The sequence below is a fragment of the Mesocricetus auratus genome, unplaced genomic scaffold (genome assembly GCF_017639785.1).
Source record: "Mesocricetus auratus isolate SY011 unplaced genomic scaffold, BCM_Maur_2.0 Super-Scaffold_100008, whole genome shotgun sequence".
NCBI lineage: Eukaryota > Metazoa > Chordata > Mammalia > Rodentia > Cricetidae > Mesocricetus > Mesocricetus auratus.
In genome coordinates this window covers 14,453,728-14,473,196 of record NW_024429192.1, presented here as the reverse complement: position 1 = coordinate 14,473,196, position 19,469 = coordinate 14,453,728, and the positions used below count along the sequence as shown (strand labels likewise).

The 19,469-nt window shown below is 32.7% G+C and overlaps 1 protein-coding gene across 1 annotated transcript in view; it reads left to right on the top strand.

Annotated features, from left to right (window-relative positions):
* Ncam2 (neural cell adhesion molecule 2) overlaps positions 1–19,256 on the top strand; it is a 390,993-nt gene extending 371,737 nt beyond the window's left edge. The window contains exons 16-18 of the mRNA XM_005068205.3: positions 8,937–9,141; positions 12,646–12,765; positions 14,116–19,256. Of these exons, the coding sequence (XP_005068262.2) occupies positions 8,937–9,141; positions 12,646–12,765; positions 14,116–14,227 (437 nt within the window). The 3' untranslated portion in view covers positions 14,228–19,256. The remainder of the gene's footprint in view (positions 1–8,936; positions 9,142–12,645; positions 12,766–14,115) is intronic.
* Positions 19,257–19,469: the final 213 nt, after the last annotated feature.

Below are 19,469 nucleotides of genomic sequence, written 5' to 3'. Positions count from 1 at the left end.
CTTGATGGTAAGCCAAGAATTGTCTGCAACTATTTTACCAAACTGAATACACATTAGCAGACAGAGAACAGACAAAAATATCCTAGTTCAATGTCCTGAGAGTTATTGTAGTGGGTAACAGATACATCAGTAACAACTTCTAAGTTTATCCACACTTACAGAATATTGAAAATTTACTTGTGAATTTCACATATGATTTTGAAAAAGAAAAAATTGATACCTAAAATAATATTTAGCTGTTTCAAACAACATTATCAAAACCCAGTTAGGAAATCATATAAACAGAAATTAAATATTGGCTTATCAATTTGTTTGTATATATTTATTACTTTTGTATAATTATATAACAACATAAACATCTATAATATGTGAAATTTTAAAAATAGTGAAAATATATGACATCATTCTAAGAATGTTCATAAAACGTGCACAGGCTGGTATAATTCCACAACTTATTTAATTTATTTATAATCAAAATTAATTTTATCTATCTATTTGTCTATCTATCATTGTATTTTTTCTAGACAGGGTTTCTCTCTGTAGCTGTCCTGGGACCCACTCTGAAGACTAGGTTGTCTTCAAATTAGTTTATTCACCTGTCTTTGCCTCGTGAGTTCTGGGGTTAAAGATGTGTGTGATGTCCTCACCTTCTTACCTTATTTCAAATTTTAAATTTAATTCATGGTTCTTCCTTAGAATGTGCTCCATTAAGAGAGACTCTTTGATTTTTGTTCCCTAATAACAATAATGCTTTCACAGATATAACATGCATTTCTTACATGTTGTACCAACACAACTTGACCGGATTACCATTATGAGCAGCTTTCAAACAGGTTAATTTTAACTGAAGTGTACTTTAAAATTTTCCAATGAATATTTTGATGGGATGATAGTAATGCATTTTCTTCAAGAGAATATCACGAACTGAATCAATTGTACCTGAGAGAGCATAGTAAATTATTAAAATATAAAGCAATGGCTAGAACAATGGATCAGAGGTTTAGATATATAGCTGTTCTTGCCGAGAACCTGAGTTCAATTCCAAGCACCTACATGGTAGATCACAACCATCTGTAAATCTGGTTCCAGCGTATTTGATGTCCTCTTTCTAGCCTCCCTGTATAATAGACATGCACATGATATACAGACACAATACCTATGCACATAAAAACAGAATTAAAAGTTAACGATAAATACTTGTGCAATCTTTAAAAATGAAAATTTTCATCTTTTGTAGTTGTGCTTGATAATTTTTATTTTGTTTTCTATTCATTATGTTACTCGATTGAAGGACTCAAGCAATATCATTGAATGGAAAAAAGTGGTAGTTCAATAAAAATAAACCTGAAAATATTAATTATATATCTGTGGTATACTGAATTCACTTTTTTACCTAACATACTCCAGAAGTAATTGATAAGTGGTCTAGGAGAAAATATAGTCCTACTCCAATCATTATGTTGTAGATATTTTGGGTTAATTTACATTTCAGTGTAAAATAATCTTTTAATGCATCCTCATTGGTGAAATCTACAATGATTTTTAGCACTCAATCCATTGCTGTTATCATCAATTGGACAGTGAGACTGCAGGTGTTCATGTATCTGTCTCTGATGGAAATTAATATGAATTAAAACAGGATAGATTTATCCACTCAGGACCAGGCATGAGCCAGCTGAATGCTGAAAGCCACCAGTGTAATGATGATGAGAAAAATAGCATTTATATATATGTAAATAGTGTCACATTTTTGAAGGATTAGTATTAATGAATTTTTATATAAATCCACTGACGTTCGCAATCTGAATTTCTCCTTCTTTTCCATTCTGTGATAGAACAATGGAGATTATTCAATATACAGATGAATTATTTTGGAATGCTATCTTAATGCTGTAAATACAAATATATAATGTTCAATCACTTAGTTTAATTCAGAAAGTTACCTCACTAAAAATTGCCAATTATTTTTCTTCTAATGTATCTGGGCATCATTTGAAAAGATGATTTAACCACTTTAGTGAGCAAATCTTCCTAATAGTGTGTTGTTACTCCACAATAATAACCAGTTGCAGTGACTTTCTCATTTTGCTAGTGCATAGTCACTTTTAATACATATTTTTATGATGCTCCCTAAGCTTTGTGGATTCAGGGAGCAATATGGATGTCCCATTTGTGTATGAGTACCCCAATGGCATTCATTCCGTGGTCATTAATCGGTTGTGAATTCACATGTTAATTAATTAAACATGGAAACTGTGTTGAAGCCTAAGACTTTATTCAATTTTCAAGTAGATAGATACAAATTTAGAGGAATGTTTTCTACTAAGAATATTTAATATGATAACTCTAGTAGATATACCCTTGGGGCTTCTATGCTTCCCAACCAACATATAATGTTTTCATAGTCCTAATACATAACTAGAACAAAATTAATTAATTGTCCACATATTGTAATTTGTGAGAAGTGTCAGTTAACATTTCAAAAAAGTGTTCAAATACAAAAAATAACAATGACACTGAATTGCTTCTGATTCTAAATTTGTGTAGTTACTAATCACTAATATTTCAAGAATAATATGAAGTAAGCAAATACAAAGTACTAACTAGAATTTCAAATAGAAGTAATAAGGTCTCTTCAAGTTACAAAACAAGTATCTCTCAGAATGAAAAATATTAAACTGGTTTCAGTGATTTATGAGTAGCATATCTGATTACTATATTTTATGCTTTAAAGAAAATTGATGTATTCAATCTTTAGTTTTCTCTGTTTTATTAATTAATTTATTTTGTTGTTTACATAAAAGGACTATAGTATATTGAACATACTCTAACCTTCCTCAGTATTCTTCTACCCATCCTTCTCAGCAAACCCCTATCATTATGTCTCTTCCTTATCCCAGACATTTTTCATTTCCATTTTCTTATTGTATACACACTCATGGTATTATTGATTTACAAATTGTATCTGGGGAACATGAACTGTGGGCCATGCTAGTTTGTCTTTCAGAGACTTTTATACTTCCATATGGATTTTAAAGTTGTCTTTGTTTTTTTCTATGATGATAGAAATTGGAAGTATGTATGTGATTGTATTGGATCAATAGATTTGTTTTGGTGACATGGTCACTTTCACAACATTATTTCTCCTAATCTATGGTATGAACAATTGTTTCACTTTTCTTTGTCAATTTTATTCTACAGTATTTTAAAGGCTTCATTACTCAGGTCGTCCTTTTCCTTGCTGTTTATTTCCTTTTCTACCTGTGCAAGATACCAATAAGGACAATGTAAGGGAGAAAGACTGCATTTTGGCATCCAGTTTGAAGTGATTTAGTTCATAATGTTACAGAAACATTGCAATAGTACATGAGGCAGCTGGTTAGACAGCAGTTATAGAAAGGATGGGGAGAACAAGAAGTGTGACTGGTCACCCCAAGCAAACCGTTATCTCCTAATGTCTCCAAAATCATCCAAAAGAGTGCCTTCTGCTGTGTTTAAACAGGAGAGGCTCATAAGTGTTTTCATTTCAAACCACATTGTACTCTTGCACTGAATAGACTTATGGCCAGCTCTGGGTACTTATGTTCATTCAGCCCAACTTAAAAAAAACACCCAGAGCCTATACTACACCACCCACCCTCTCAAATATAATGTCCGAAGTGTCTTTTGAGACACAGGAATCCTTTAACTTTGAGCCCTTATAACAGTAACATGTTAGTTGAAATGTTTTGACATAAAATGACACAGAAAAAAACATCCCCTTAACAAATGGAAAACACTGCTTAGACAAAAAGCAAGATCAAAACATATCAGTGAAAATATAACCAAATCCTACATCTTCATTTCTACCATCTGGGTTTTGTGACAAAACGATTTGACTGGCGAAGAACTTAAAGAGACCTCCCAATCCAGATCTGCTGTTTGCATCACAGATGTCCTCTCTGTGGCTGCCTCCACATCTTCTTGCTTTTTCTGTTAGTTGATGCCTCATAACTGTGATGCCTCTAAAATCGCGGGTCCCTACTGTGACTTTCCTTCATCTCCACAACTGTATACTGTGAACTCCCCAAACTGCTTGCTCACACTCTGGCTATGCCGTGCTTGAAAACAGTGGTTCTCTGTTATTTTCAAACTTGTATGGCTAAGTAACTCATATGCAAATGTTGCCAGTTCCTACTGTATATGGGCGGTCCCTGAACCCCATGGATCACAACTGCAGTTGCCTTTGCTTGCCTGAATGGTTGAATCCACAAGATCACTCTCCTAGGCAGTAGTTTTTTTGAGCAGATAACTGCTCCAGTGTCATAATCGCTTCATTTTCCCAGTCTCCTGCCACTGTAGCATCAGGTAGCATCAGGTGTTTTGGTTCTGGAATCACAGCCCAAATTTTGATAGCCTTTAAAATATTCTTCTTGAAAACAAGTGCAGACTTTCTGGTTGCTGGCTTTGTGGTTGCCATTCTCTCTCACTGGAAACAGAAATCACTCTGCATATCACACACAGACTCTGTACCTTTTTTCCTCCTTAATAAAGGTCTGTATACTGTTTGCTCTTAAGTCTACCTACAGATACTCAGGAGTTTTCATCTGTCTTCATGTCTATTACTCAACAACGTCTCCCTGCTTATTCCTTAAAGTTTCTGTGTGTGTGTGTGTGTGTGTGTGTGTGTGTGTGTGTGTGTGTGTGTTTGAGACAGGGTTTCTCTGTATTGCTTTGGAGACTAGCATGGAACTCAATCTGTAGACCAGGCTGGCCTCGAACTCACAGAGATCCGCCTGCCTCTACCTTTCAAGTGCTGGGATTAAAGACGTGTGCCACCAATTCTTGGCTCCCTGAAGATTCTAATACATATGTCAGTCATTTTCTACAGCCCTAATTGATTTTCTTTTATTTCTTTATTGCTGCCCTGAAGTTAGGCTTCTATATCTACAGTACTGCCTGGTGACAGCCATGCTGTGGGGACCAAAATGAACCCGCCCTGGGAGGAGCCTGGTGCCAAAGGGTTAATGTCAGTCTCTGTTTCTTTGCTACATCTTGTCCACTAGATTCTAATCTGAGACATTCTTAAACACTTTTAATTTTAATTAAATGAGCCTTTCATTTATAAAAATAACTCTTAAGGAAGATACATTTGAATATGCTTTGTCAAGTATAGTTTCTAAAACTATTTCCTGAACATTTTTGTGTGTACTTTTTTACATTGTATCAATGTTTCAAATTTCTTTTTTTACACAGTGCACTCTCAACTATTTGCCTTTTAATGATTGTATTTTTAACAGAATATTATAACATCTTCGATTAATTTAAATTTTTCATTGAGAATTGCTCAAAATCACCACTGAATTTATTTCTTCTGGACGTGATAAAAGTTGAGGTAGTCCTTAATTATTCTACAGTAGACAGAAGTTCACTGCAAGATATATGAACATCATGTTTATGTTTGCAGCTTCTTTTGCATAGAGCATAGATGTATACACATATGTTGATAACCAAGGTTATCAATTGATATTTAAAAATGTGTGGTCCTAGCTTGACTAGTCAGCAGCATTTACCAAGATGTTTAGAGACCCATATGTAATATGGGAAAAAAGAGCATTTGATATGTAATAGCATTCTGAAAACAAAAATGTTTTGGAGTATCTACTATATTTTCTGTACTTTTAACTTCCCTTTTTTAACCAGACTGAAAAATCTTTAATAAAATTAGTAATGAATGTCTAAAATAATGCATAGAATTTGTTATCTGTGTCATTAGCAAAGCTTGCCAAATAATGAAAGAATTTTTAATAAACTTAGGACAAAATGAGTGTATACACAAGAAATATAGTTGAATTAAAGTACTACATTAAGGAAACAAAAAAGTAAGGCTACACTGAAATTATTATAACAATGATTTTTATACTAATATATATATGCTCAAGTATAATAAACTTCATGTCAAAATAATTCATTGTTGCAGTAATGGATGTCTTTTATAATAGAAGTTTACAACATGTATAAAGCAAATTTGAATTTAATTCCCTTTTTCTATCTTAGTACTTTGCTTCACAATTTGAACACAGTTTTGTAATTACTTGGGTTTGGGTTTCTGATCTGTAAATTTCTTAGAGTCAGAGAAATGTAGCTGAGAAGTAGAATGCAGAAACTGTCCAACTGTTCTCTCGCTTGTTTCAATAATAAGCCTAAGTCAATATAGCCACTTAAGGATCAATGCTTAAAGACTTTTTCCTACTCATTTCCAACAAAATTATGTATTTTATTTTTCTAGGAAATGAAATCTATTTTGATATCAGTTATCATTATCATAAAATATTATAAAATGTTTTTCAAGTAAAAATTTTCCTAAAGATAGAGACGGATTTCAATATACTAATAAAGCTCCATAATATTATACACAAAATATGTATTATTACAAAGCTAAGTAGACTTCATCAGTTATTTTGTAAAATTTATTTTCTAAAGAGTAATCAGTACTTAGCAGTTTCTGCTGGTCCTTGGTTTATCATGAGCAGAGACACAATTGCAGTTTAGCTCCAGTTTAATCACAGGTGATGTGTGCAATCATTTATTTAAAGGGTAACATGGCAACAACAACAATAAATGCTAATTCTTGTTGAATCTTCATGTGAGGTTTCTTATTTATGTTTGCAGACTCACAGCCTTCTTCCCAAGTGCCTTTCTGGTGCTTTCTGCTAGTTGTTTGCTTAACTGTCCTCATTTAAATATGGAGGCATCCCAGGCTGAGAAAATTGAGATAGAAGCTAGTAATATGCAACACAACTGTGTTTGGAACAAGAGTTTTCTGACTTTCCATGCTGTAGATTGTGGGACAAGGCAGTAATTTATCATTAAAACAGGCATGTATGAGATTTCTCATTCAGCAGGCATAGCAACATGAATCTGCAGAATTTATTGCCATGTGCTTTGTTTAGCTGTGAGAGGAATTTAAATGAGGTATGAAGCCTCTCATCTCACGTGCATTCTTTCCTACTCACATTTTGAAAATTTGGTTTTTGGTAATGTACAGAAAGCAATCCATTGAGATTTTACACAGGACTTTAAAGGTAAAACTTCAGTTTATGCATAATGTGTGCATGTGTCTTTCATTTTCGGTTCCATAATAATTATGGACTAACCATTTAATTTTCTTTTTGGTAATAAACAGATTTCATAGTTAAAGAGCTCTACTATAATGTGATACAATTCTTAGAATATATTAATATTCTTAATTATAAGTGTATGGAGTAGTTACATTACCACCTTTTCCTCTAGGTAATACAATATTCTGTTTACTCTCTATGCCACACATTTTCCTAAGTATACCTTTATGGTTGTACAATTGTCATATTCATCTATAGATAAAGGATCATTTACTTGTTTGCATTACTAACTGACTCTCAATATCCACTTTTCTGCCCCCTCGTATTCCCAGACACCTCTTCATAGACACAGTCAGCAAGACACTCAGTACTACCCACAAACACATGCCAAGGACAATCGGTCCATCTTAGAACTGTATCATAGTAATATAACAACTAATAAAGAATTTGAAACACACGCACTCACACACATACACACATACACACACACCTGTATAATGATTTTAATCTTACCTGCCAAAAATATTACCTGCCCCTCAAAAAAATAGAAGCAACCACTTTTTTTGAAGTGATGATTTCAAAATTATTCTATTTTTTAATTTAACTTTTTACACGTTACTCTCACTTCCCCCACCCTCCCCTCCTCCAAACACCCCCCCAATCCTTCCAAACCCCCATCCCACTCTATCCCCCCTCTGCTCCCCAGGGATGGTAAGGGCTTCCATGAGGGACTTTTAGAATCTGTCACAACATCCTGGGCATGGCGTAGGCCCTCCCCAATGTGTCGAGGCTGAGAGAGCATCCCTCCATGTGGAATGGGCTCCCAGAGTCTATTTGTATGCCAGGAAGACATACTGATCTACTCTCCAAGGTCCCATAGATTGCTGAGGCCTCTTCTCTGACACCCAAGTTGGGGGAGGAGTGTCTGGATCAGTCCCATGCTGGCCTCTCATGGGCATCAGTCCGGGGTTCAAGCGTTCCCCCTTGTTTAGGTCAGCTGCCTCTGTAAGTTTCACCAGCCAGGTCTTGATTCCTTTGCTCATTACTCCTCTTTGCAACTGGGGTCCAGGAGTTCAGTTTGGTTTTTAGCTGTGGGTGTCTGCCTCTGCTTCCATCAACTACTGGAAGAGGCACATAAGGTAGTCATCAATCTCATTATGGGGGGGGGCATTTCAGGGAACCTTAATGCCAGTTGTCATTATTGTAGATCTTTGAAGATCTCACTAGTGCCAGATGTCTCCTCCAACTTATAATGGCTCCCTCTAGTATGGTATCTCTCATTCTTCTCTCCTCTATTCTTACGCTGGCTCAACCTTCCTGCTCCCCAGTGTCTTTCTCTTAACACATATTTGAAAATCTGTTGCCTCTGTCAAAGTCAAGTACTTGGAGTCATTCAGTTTAAGTTTCATTTAGAATGCACAAAAGCCATCATACTGAACACTTATATAATTCTTCACTAATAAAAATGATATAGCTTCTTTTTCACAATGTAAATAACTTTGACTTTCTGGTCATGTATGGTGGTTCATGATATGATAATATTATTTTTCCCTACAGTTAATCGAGGACAATATTGAATAGACATTACTCATCCTCTTTCTAAAGAAAGTTTGAAAAATAATTATCTCATTAATATGTCACTTATTAAAATATGGTTTTATATCCAGAAAATATGTCCCAATAGTCAAGATATTGCAGCCGGCTGGTCACTACTACATGTTTTCTTCATCTATATATGTCTCATTAGTTATTAAATGTCTAATTATAAATTACATGAAGATAGTTCTTCTTGTTTTTTGTGTAGGGGTTTCACAGAGTTTTGTTTTCTTTTTTAAGACACACTTTTCAATGGCCTTGGGCTCGGAGCCATCATTGGCCTAGGAGTTGCTGCCCTTTTGCTAATCCTCGTGGTCACAGATGTGAGCTGCTTCTTCGTTCGGCAATGTGGGTTACTGATGTGCATTACCAGGAGAGTGTGTGGGAAGAAGAGTGGCTCTAGTGGGAAGAGCAAAGAGCTTGAAGAAGGAAAGGCTGCATACCTGTGAGTATTAGACATCCACACCACCTCCCATGAGTGAAGCGCAAGCTCAACTTGTGTCCTCTGGGGCTGTCTTCTGAGCCACACCAGGCATTTAACTAGAATACAGTGCAGATGTTACCATCTGTGCTGGCCTTAAATCTGTTTAATATATGTGCATACAAACATACACACAGAATATTCCATCTGATGCATTCTCACAAATATGAATATATCCTTGACAAATTCTTTTCAAGGAGAAAGACTATGAAAGCATCTATACATAGTTAATTTATGCTAATGTCCCAACCCAAGGCAATTACTACTAATTATTTTTTCTTTTTGTAAGCCAGATATTTTACTTTCTGATTTAGAACTACATGTGGAGGGGTGCTTTTGTTTGTAGTGTTTTTTATCTGGCATCTTTCACTCATTATAATGTTTCATGAGTTGTTTGATTGAAGAGTGCTTTCCTTGGGACATGTTAATTTTGGGGTATTTCAATTAAATATTATGAAATTTTCTCTTTGACAGTATCATATATGTATATGATTACTCTCACCACACCTTTTATTGAAATTCACTGTCTTATTGGAATGACTCAGGAAATTATTTCCTTTTTATTACCTGATATCATCTGTTCTTTTTACTTATGGACCTGTGTAGCCATGAGAGTCATATATAAAATTTAATTGCATAATACTGTTTGCCTAATAGTGTGCCCTTTTATTCTCTTAAAATTTGTTGTTTAAAATTTAGTCCTTTTTCAATGTCATTTTAAAAATAATGTATTATTTATTTTACCATATATATGCATATATGTTAAACTGTATATCAGAATAATATGCATACTCTGCTAGTTAGTTTTTGGTCAACCTGACAAAAGATGGAGTCATCTTAGAGCCAGGAACCTCAATTGAGAAAATGCACAGAGCATTCTGTCCTGTAGGCATTTCTAGAGAGCATGTTAATTGGCAATAGATGGGGAAGGGAGCAAAACTATGAACAGAGTAAACCCAGGGGATATCCTGGGGTATATAAGGAAGCAAAGTAAACCAATCAGGAGGAGCAAGCTTGCAAGCAGAGTTCCTCCATGGTGTCAGCTTCAGTTATTGACTCCAGGGTACTTGCTGTGGCTGAATAATGGTTGCTTTTCAATGGATGATGGAATATGATCAGGACATGTATGCCACATACACCATTTCCATTCTGAGATGCATTATATCAGTGTTTTTGCAGAGCATAGAAAGCAAAGTAACACACATATGTACACACGCATCTATATTTCTACATTTGTTGTAGTGGTTGTCTATGACTGCTTTTACAATTATGGCAGTAAAGAGATGGAAATGCACGACATGGAGTCAATGAATGTTCACAGACTAAACACTCTTGTTAAAGTTTCTCTATAATATAATAACTTTATTATTTAAGTTGCCTTTGAATCCTTTATTTAATATAAAAATATGAGTTCTACCTTAATTTCTAAGGCTACATATTGAATTTCCCCATGTGTGTATCACACAATTGGATACATTCACAAAGAAATTTTTCCTTTTTACTACATCTAATATTTTTTGTAAAATTTGTGTAAATCACATATATAGATACATTATGCTATTAAATTTCTATTCAATAGTTCATTTTGGGAAAATTTCTATTATCATTAAATTTTAAATCAATATTTTAGTAGTATTGAATTTGTCTCTGTGAAATCATAATTCAAGATTTATGTTATATATTTAACTGTGGAATTGATATGATACAAAATATGCCTATCCATGGCCGGGCAGTGTTGGGGCATGTCTTTAATCCCAGCTCTGGGGAGGCATTGGCAGAAGGACCTCTGTGAATTTGAGACCAGCCTGGTCTACAAGAGCTAGTTCTAGGAGAGCCTCCAAAGCCACAAAGAAACCCTTTCTTGAAACCTCCCCTTCCCCCAAAATAATATGCCTAGCCAAATTTTGGAGACCCTAGAAAAATGCTTAAGTTATTATATCAGTTCAAAATACCCACAGCAAGAACATTTCTACATATTATTTCTGTTATTTTATAAATCATGCCTGTTATATATAATTTTCTATTTAGTCTCATAATGGTCTGGAATTGTTTGAATGTCAAATGTTGCCATTCAAGAACACACACATTTAAATATAAACTAGTACAATTTTATAATTTCCTAATTTTTGATTATACTTTGAAAGTCTTGATATATAACAATTCATTAAGTTTGCTTTCTATAATGCTCAAAAACTGCTATATTCCTGTTTTTACTTGAACTTACCATAAATTTCAGGTTGGATACAGATTCTTGTCAATAATTTCATGTGTTTACACAGCAGCACTGCTGACTAAAACTGACACATATTGCTTACAAATAGTAATGTATTTTCACCATGTATGGTAGGAGTGTGTCTTTTCTTGCATTCCCTATTGTGTTACTTTTTCATATTTTTTTAATCCAGTGCAGTAGTATTACAGTTACTAATCATTAGCATTGACACAATTTTTATTACTCGAATGAAGCTTTATTTATTTTGTTAGTCTTCAAGTTTGATTTACTACTCTTGTCTCTTTCACTTCAATTTAAGTCACTTTATAATTCTTCCACAAGCACACACAATATTCATACCCACCCCTCATACACATTAAACACACACACACACACACACACACACACACACACACCACAAAACACACCATACACAAATAACTTAATTGCTTAATACCAGTTTCAGTAATTCCAAATATATTATCTTCATGAAAATAACATGTAAAGGACAAAAATTTGTTTCAATTGAATGAATACTTATGTGGCATATTAATAGCAGTGCAATTAATTTAGTGTACAATTTCTTTTTCTTTCATGATAATTTTCATCCTAATAATTTTCTGTGGTTCACTGTCTGGTAAAATCAACCATATAGTTATTGTTAGTTTTGTTGTTTATTTTTATACATAGAGACCTGTGGTAAACATTATTGATGACATGTTCTTAAAGTTCTGTGGAAGCATACAATTTTTTCAGCATTGTGAAATTGAAGCACTATTTCTTGTGATTGTTTCCAGTGCTGTTAAAACATTACTTAAGTGTTTTAAAATATTTTCCGCTTAAATTTTTTTCCAAATTAGATATGAACATCTTCCTATTATAAACTTTGGTTAATAAAATAATTTGATTTTAAAACATAAGATTTAAAATGCACACTACCTTTTCAAAATAATATTACTTTGTTTTTTTTTCTTTTCCTTTTTGAGACATGGCCTTGTTCTGTAGTAAAAGCTGGCCTCAAATTCCCAGACTTCCTAAGTGGCTTCTGGCACTAGACCTACAGATTTTTGCTACCATGCCTAACACCAAACAACAACAGTAACAAAAATAAAATGATGATGAAATGGCAATATTAAGTTGAAGGAATAAATTTGTTCACGTTTGATCAATTGGGAAGTGCCTATCATGTGTCTGTGGTATGCACACATGAGCATTTGACACACTGAATAATTGAATATTTTACTGTATCTTTTTAGGAAAGATGGCTCAAAAGAACCAATAGTGGAAATGAGAACAGAGGATGAAAGAATCACCAATCATGAAGACGGGAGTCCAGTAAATGAGCCAAATGAAACCACACCACTAACAGAACCCGAGTATGTAGTTCATAATGCTTATATTTATGGATAAATAAAAGAAAGGTGATAATACATTTTAAAAATATGAAGAAAATAATAATGCTAAAAATGTCAAAGGAACATGTACATAATATAAAATATAAGGATTTACTTCCTAAATAACGTTAATCTCTATTAATTTCAAAATAATATTGGTATTGGTAACTCACATAATTTTTTGTATGTAATGGCATTCTATCCACCAATTGTTGACGGATTTTTATGAATATTAATTGAACTTATTCATTTATTTTACAACTTGACAGCTATTTATACTCCCTGACCTCCTCCCATCCCCCCTCCCTTCTGACCCACCTCCACTCTTCCTCTGTTTTTGTTCAGAAAGGGGAAGGCCTACAATGAGTATCTATCAATAAAGCATGACATACCAAGTTGCTAAAAGACTAAGCTCCTCTCATTGTAATAAGACTGAGCAAGGCAATGCAGTATGAGGAATAGATTAACAAAAGACTACCAACTTGTTAGCATAACTACTACTTCTTGTGCTTGAAGTCCCACAAGTTCACCAAGCTAGACAAATGTCACACTTAAGTCAGTCCCATGCGACAAATATTAAAGATGACAAACCAAGTAGTCTCATGGGTTAGTCTTTTAATAACTCAAAAATATTTATTTATTTATTTATTTATTTATTTCTTCTTGGCGGTGGTTTGAGACAGGGCATTTGTTTGTAGCTTTGCCTGTCCAAGAACTTGTTCTCTAGACCAGGTTTACTTCCAACTTATAGAAGCCTCTGACTCTCAACTGCAAGAATAAAAGGCATGCACCACCACCACCTGGTAATTTTAATTTAAACTTAAATTATTAAATTTAAATTATTCACAATGGACAATTCGGCTCACGTGTATTCACAAATATCTTTTTTTACATATTCTGTGTATTACATTACATTCTTACAAGGGTAAATGCAAGCTGTTTTATTACATACTAGTTTATTTTGTAACAAATTTTTAAGAACTTAAAAAGCTATCTCTAAGAACTTTCACAAGCAGAACATTACACAGACTAAGTAGGTTGGATTTCTAAATATATGTGTAGATACATATACATATATGCAGGTAACAATAATGGAATAAAGAGGCTATGACTCTAAAGGATAGCAGCAAAATTATATGGGAGGGCTGGTTGCAAGAATGCGGAAGGAGTAATGTTATAATCTCAAAGAATAAAAATAATTATTAAAATAATTTTATCCTTTACAATGTAATAATAATAGCAGATTTCATTTATAAAATGCTTACTGAAATGGTGAAAAACATGTTTTTTAAAATTATCCCTAGAAATTGAGGTTGTCATCTTTATTTCCAGAAAATTGCCTTTAAAAGAAGAAAATGGAAAAGAAGTCCTAAATGCAGAAACTATAGAAATTAAAGTGTCTAATGACATCATCCAGTCTAAAGAAGATGATGGCAAAGCATAACCGCAAGATTCAGCACCTTGGTCAGCACCACAAAGAGCAATTTGATTGCAGTGACACTATGACCAAAACTATTCCATTGACCTTAATTTCTTGGGAAACGTCTAGCTTGGAATAGCTTGTACACATATACATATGATCAACTTCTCCTGCCACAGTCCATTTCCTTCTGTTGTTATTGTTGTGGTTGTTTATTTTGTTAAGAATTTCGGTATAAATGCTTGATTGGCACCAATTTTTTGGTATCAGTTTGATTCTATGACTGAAGTACTGCAATTTATTATATGGCTAAAGTGCTTTACTTTTAAATTTATTTGTCTCATGTAACACCAACAGATGTATTTCAGCTCTCTAAAATATTAGGTTGTAATGGAAGGCAGAGCAAAATTATTGTGAGCTAAGTGTGTACAAAAGCCCTGCATGTTATGAGTCTAATCTTGGGCAAGCACTATTAAAATGCCTTTCAGATTAAAATGAAGGCACGTAATAAAGACTATACTTTTACCAGAGTTTCAGGAAACTAGGTTTGAAGGAGCCAGTCAGATATCTTTTTCAGATATGAGAAATTGAAAAAATGATGGAGATCTCTTTTCAACTAACGACCACAGTGCATTTTCAACATTGATCTTGGATATACTGATACCAGGGCTAAATTGTTACACATCTGAAAGAAGATTAGTTGTGTGTAAAACTATATTAGAAAACTCTCTAATCTCTTTTTATGTATACCATATTCACTCACAGTGGTTACACAAAAAGTAAATGTATGATGAGTAAAAATGGTATTGATTTTTGCCCTCAGCTTCAAATAAAGTAAATTAAATGGGAAAATATCAATATGCTGTCTTGATATATTTATAAATATATGATTATTTTTATTTATACAATAATTTATCAAAATAAAGTTGTTTTCAAGTATTTCGAGTCATATTAGATATGGTTTGGTGTATAGATTTAGGTGATCACTATTATTATGTATCTCTCATTGAGTCATCGTGACTAATGCACAGTAAAGGTTAAAGCAATTATTTAACATTCAATTGTTACAGAAGAGAAATGAGCAACTGAAATGCTACTATTAGTTTAGTTTTAGACAGTGAATTTTAAAATTTATTTTAAACCCATTTAAAGATATTTAAACAAACAGCTATTGTGAAGAAATTATTTACCTATTCAACATAGACTTTCTATTATCACTTCTTAGGGACTGTTCAAGAATATGATCGTTACTAACTTACAAGCTATGCAAACTCCCTGAGGTCAAAGTCTAAATTATGATTTAACTTATGTGAATGGAAAAACATGTTTGTAACTATCAATATACATGTGAGGAGCAGGGTTCTTAAGTCAGAGTTCCTAAGGTTGCTATAGTCTCCCACTTCTCACAACCTTGGGGTTTTGGTACCAAGTCATTAGCTCCAATATTGATGCACTGGAGAGAATGTACTCTAACAGTTCATTGGAGGAATATTTTTAGCAGTGAAGATGGACAACTTACCCCATCTCTCCTTAGAGGTAGTTTCATGAAAATTAAATAAAATATTATTGCCACTCTGGAATACTTTTATGTATAAAGTGCTTAAACTTGTCATCCAAGCAGAGACAATTGATTTATTGTATCTTGTACCTCATCTGTTGACTGTCAGCTAGACTGAATGTGCCCAAATGCATGTAAAGATGCTGTAATCTCCACAGTGCTTTGCTGGAAATTCAGGGTTAATGCAGGGATTGTTCCTTCCTGACAATCCTGGCATAGTCTGGAGAGAAAGAGGGATAAAACCAAAAAAGAGAGAGAAACCTGTGCCTATTGGTGAATCTAAGCAGCATCTAAAATAAGCAAACAAACCAGTTTAACCCTTTGACAAAAATGATTATCAAACATGTACTTGATAGATTTGCTTGGGATGTTTAGATTATGTTTGTGTGGTCATTTAGGTTCCATTTTCTAAGCTGTACTTCATTTTGCTTGTTTTATTTTGTACCAAATGTGCTAAAACTAGTCAAGATACTTGAATTTGTTTGTTTTGTGTAAAGTCAAGAGGCATATTAGTGGTGTCTATGAAGCAATAGCCATGAACACTGATTTTTTTCTTTTAGAGCCACATGGTTTTAAACTAATGATATTAAAATAATTTGTATGACTTATAGAGCAGTTTCGCATGTTTAGAATTATCATGTTTGTGCTACACAACAAGAACAGAGAATTCAGGAGAGCAAAGTATTTTTGTGTTTTATCAAGTTGAAGTATCAGTTTTATCATGTCTTCTGATTTTCTATGAAAAGAAGCTGAATTAAGTTTATATACATTGAGTTAAACTTCTTGTTCATCCTATGGAGCCAATGGGTGATTTGGGATAGAGTCTGTGCATGGTTTCAGTTGTTGGAGAGATGCTGAACCAGTTCTGTCAATGATATAAATGCTCTGCAGACAATATCTTGATGTGGTAAACATTTCAAAATTTCAAAGAAATTCCCCTGATCACACAATTGATAACACTTCCAAATCTATGAGAATGTGATATAGTAAATTCTTAATTTATGAATAAGCCTGAATCTTATTTTTAATGCTATTTTAGTCTAAATGAGTCTATGTAATTTTAGTATCTGAAAGTCCACTGCCATGTTAGAATAAAATGTCCACTAGGCAAAATTTAGCTATTGTTAAGATAATCTGTACTTTAAACCAATTTAAACAAGCAAATGTAAGGCTGAAAGCAAATAAATGACAATCTGTATTTGAAACCCCATAAGAGGAAATTTTAATATTTGAATTTTAATACATATTTTATTTTTAAAACTGACAGAAATATGTAAAAGAAATTTACAATGATTTTTGAATGCATTAAAATTGTGATTTCAACAGGTTAATTTATTATTTTGTGGGTAAGATATATTACTGTTCTATTTATACTAATGTCTAACATTAACAGACTTTAAATCTTTTATTTGTTAATATTAATACCAACAACATTATTTTAAAAAGATTTTGGATCCTACAAATGTCATATTAATTTCAATCTTTGTGTTAAACGAATAAAATATATAACAGTAATCAAATGAATTATAAGTTCCAGCAGTTAATTGTATATTAAAGTCATCTCTTTATTTTGAGTAATTCACAGGTATTTGTGCCTTTACATTAGCATGAAATTCTATTAAAGAAAAATTACAACTACTATCACTATTTATATGTTTTGATCATACATGTGATATTAATGCTGAACTTTTTAAAGTCAATGAATAAACTTTATTCCAACCTCTTTCACTTAGCCACAGAATCTTAAAAACTATATATAGATACACTTGAATTTATTTTCACTTATAATAAAACAGTACTTTAGTCCATCCATAGATACTTCTGTTGTTTCTGTATTGTTTCTCTAGATGGTAACTCTTTATTGGGAAAACTGTGCCATTAGATCTAAGAAACAGAAGAGATGCTTTTTAGAGTAAGTGTAATTACTATGAGGTCACTTGGGTCTTCATTGTTGCTGTTGAGATCATAAATCACCCATGTGGTGACAAGATAAGCAAAGATCAAAATACCTATCATTGAAATGATAAGAGAAGTTTAATTACTAATTAAAAATATTGGTGAAGCATATAATAGTTACTTAAAATTGCATTATTTTTCATGGAGTATGATATAAACGCTTAGTTTGATTTCCATATGGAGTTCTGTTTTGGAGGCATTTTTTCAACAAACATTGTATAAGCTAAAAATCATTTTAAGATGAGAATTTTCTTATTTATCTCCAATTTCTATTTAAAATATTCTGCCTAAAACTGAAATAGCATATAGATATGTTTACATATGCTAAACTTCAAAAATTGTTGTGGGTTAAAAATTCAAATGTAATCACAGAAGTCAAATTATTCAAGACAATATTATATATGTTGTCTTAATACTATTCTAATATGAAACAATTTTTGTATAAATCAAAATGTTATAAAAGGTCTAGCAATATTAAGTGGTGAGTACATGTAATTTTCTTCCAGGCGCCACACTTTTTATTTTAAATTGTTTTCTCCCACGTAGATGCAACTATTTAAAAACACTATACAAGATTACTAAAATAATAACTGTTTCTCATTATATAGTAGTCTCTGCCTTATATATAATGATAAATATTTATTTGGTAACATGTTTAATATTCTTAAAAACAGTTCATTATTACTACATGCTTTTATAATAATTTAAATCAATTAGTTAACCTAATGTCTTTAGTTTTTATTATTTTAAAACAATTTTAAATGTTTTAATGACCAGACATTTTTCATGGTGATTATTACCCTTTTCTTATTTACAAACTCATATCATTTGGTGCCTGATTTTTAGCTTCACATGGAAGATAATAAGTAAAGCAAAGATGTCTGCAGTATTTCTATCACTACCAAACAGAAGAGTTAAAGAAAATGAGATGAAAATATTAGTGATATGGAATAGACACAGAAATGCCCAATCAAGGAATAAAATAATTTTAGGTGACTATTTGTGCCAATAATAGCAAAGCAAAGGCAATACCCTAACGGCATCTGGAAAACAATGTAAACAGAGATAGATATTGCAATTCAATTTGCAACTAGGATGTTTAACAACATGCTACAGAAAAAATAATATCACTAAAAACAAAATAATACTTTGCATTTTCAAACAGTATTGTTGGTTTCGAATTTGTCTCTAACCCCTTTGAGAAGTAAATCACCTTAATAGTAATTGATTAAGAAAACACATTTGGAGGTATATGAATGTTATTCTCTATTTGATAATATTAAAACATGCCATAATTTATTTTTTAACTTATACATTCCACCCAATATCTGTATAGTTAACTATCATGTTTTATTATTATTTCAATATAGTATGTCCCTATGAAATGCTGTATATATATATATGTCTAAACTGTAAAAAGTATACTGCAAATGTTGAAGTTTTGTATTTATGAGAGACATTGAAAGTATGGCTTATGGTATTTCAAAATTGTCACTCTTCACCATTTGTATATTAATAGTAAAGATACTTTTACTTTAATAAAGTGTCAAATTTTTATGTTTTGTTTCTAACCATATCTCAGTAGTATGAGAGCTTTTATGTAATAAAATTATTCATTTCCAGGACTTACCAACATGCTACTGTACAGCCTAAGAAAAATCCTTTCTAGTATCTAGTATCATTTGAATCCCAGTATTATGGCCTGCAAACAGTGTCCTATCAGAAAAGAATAGATGTAAATATTTGACTTAC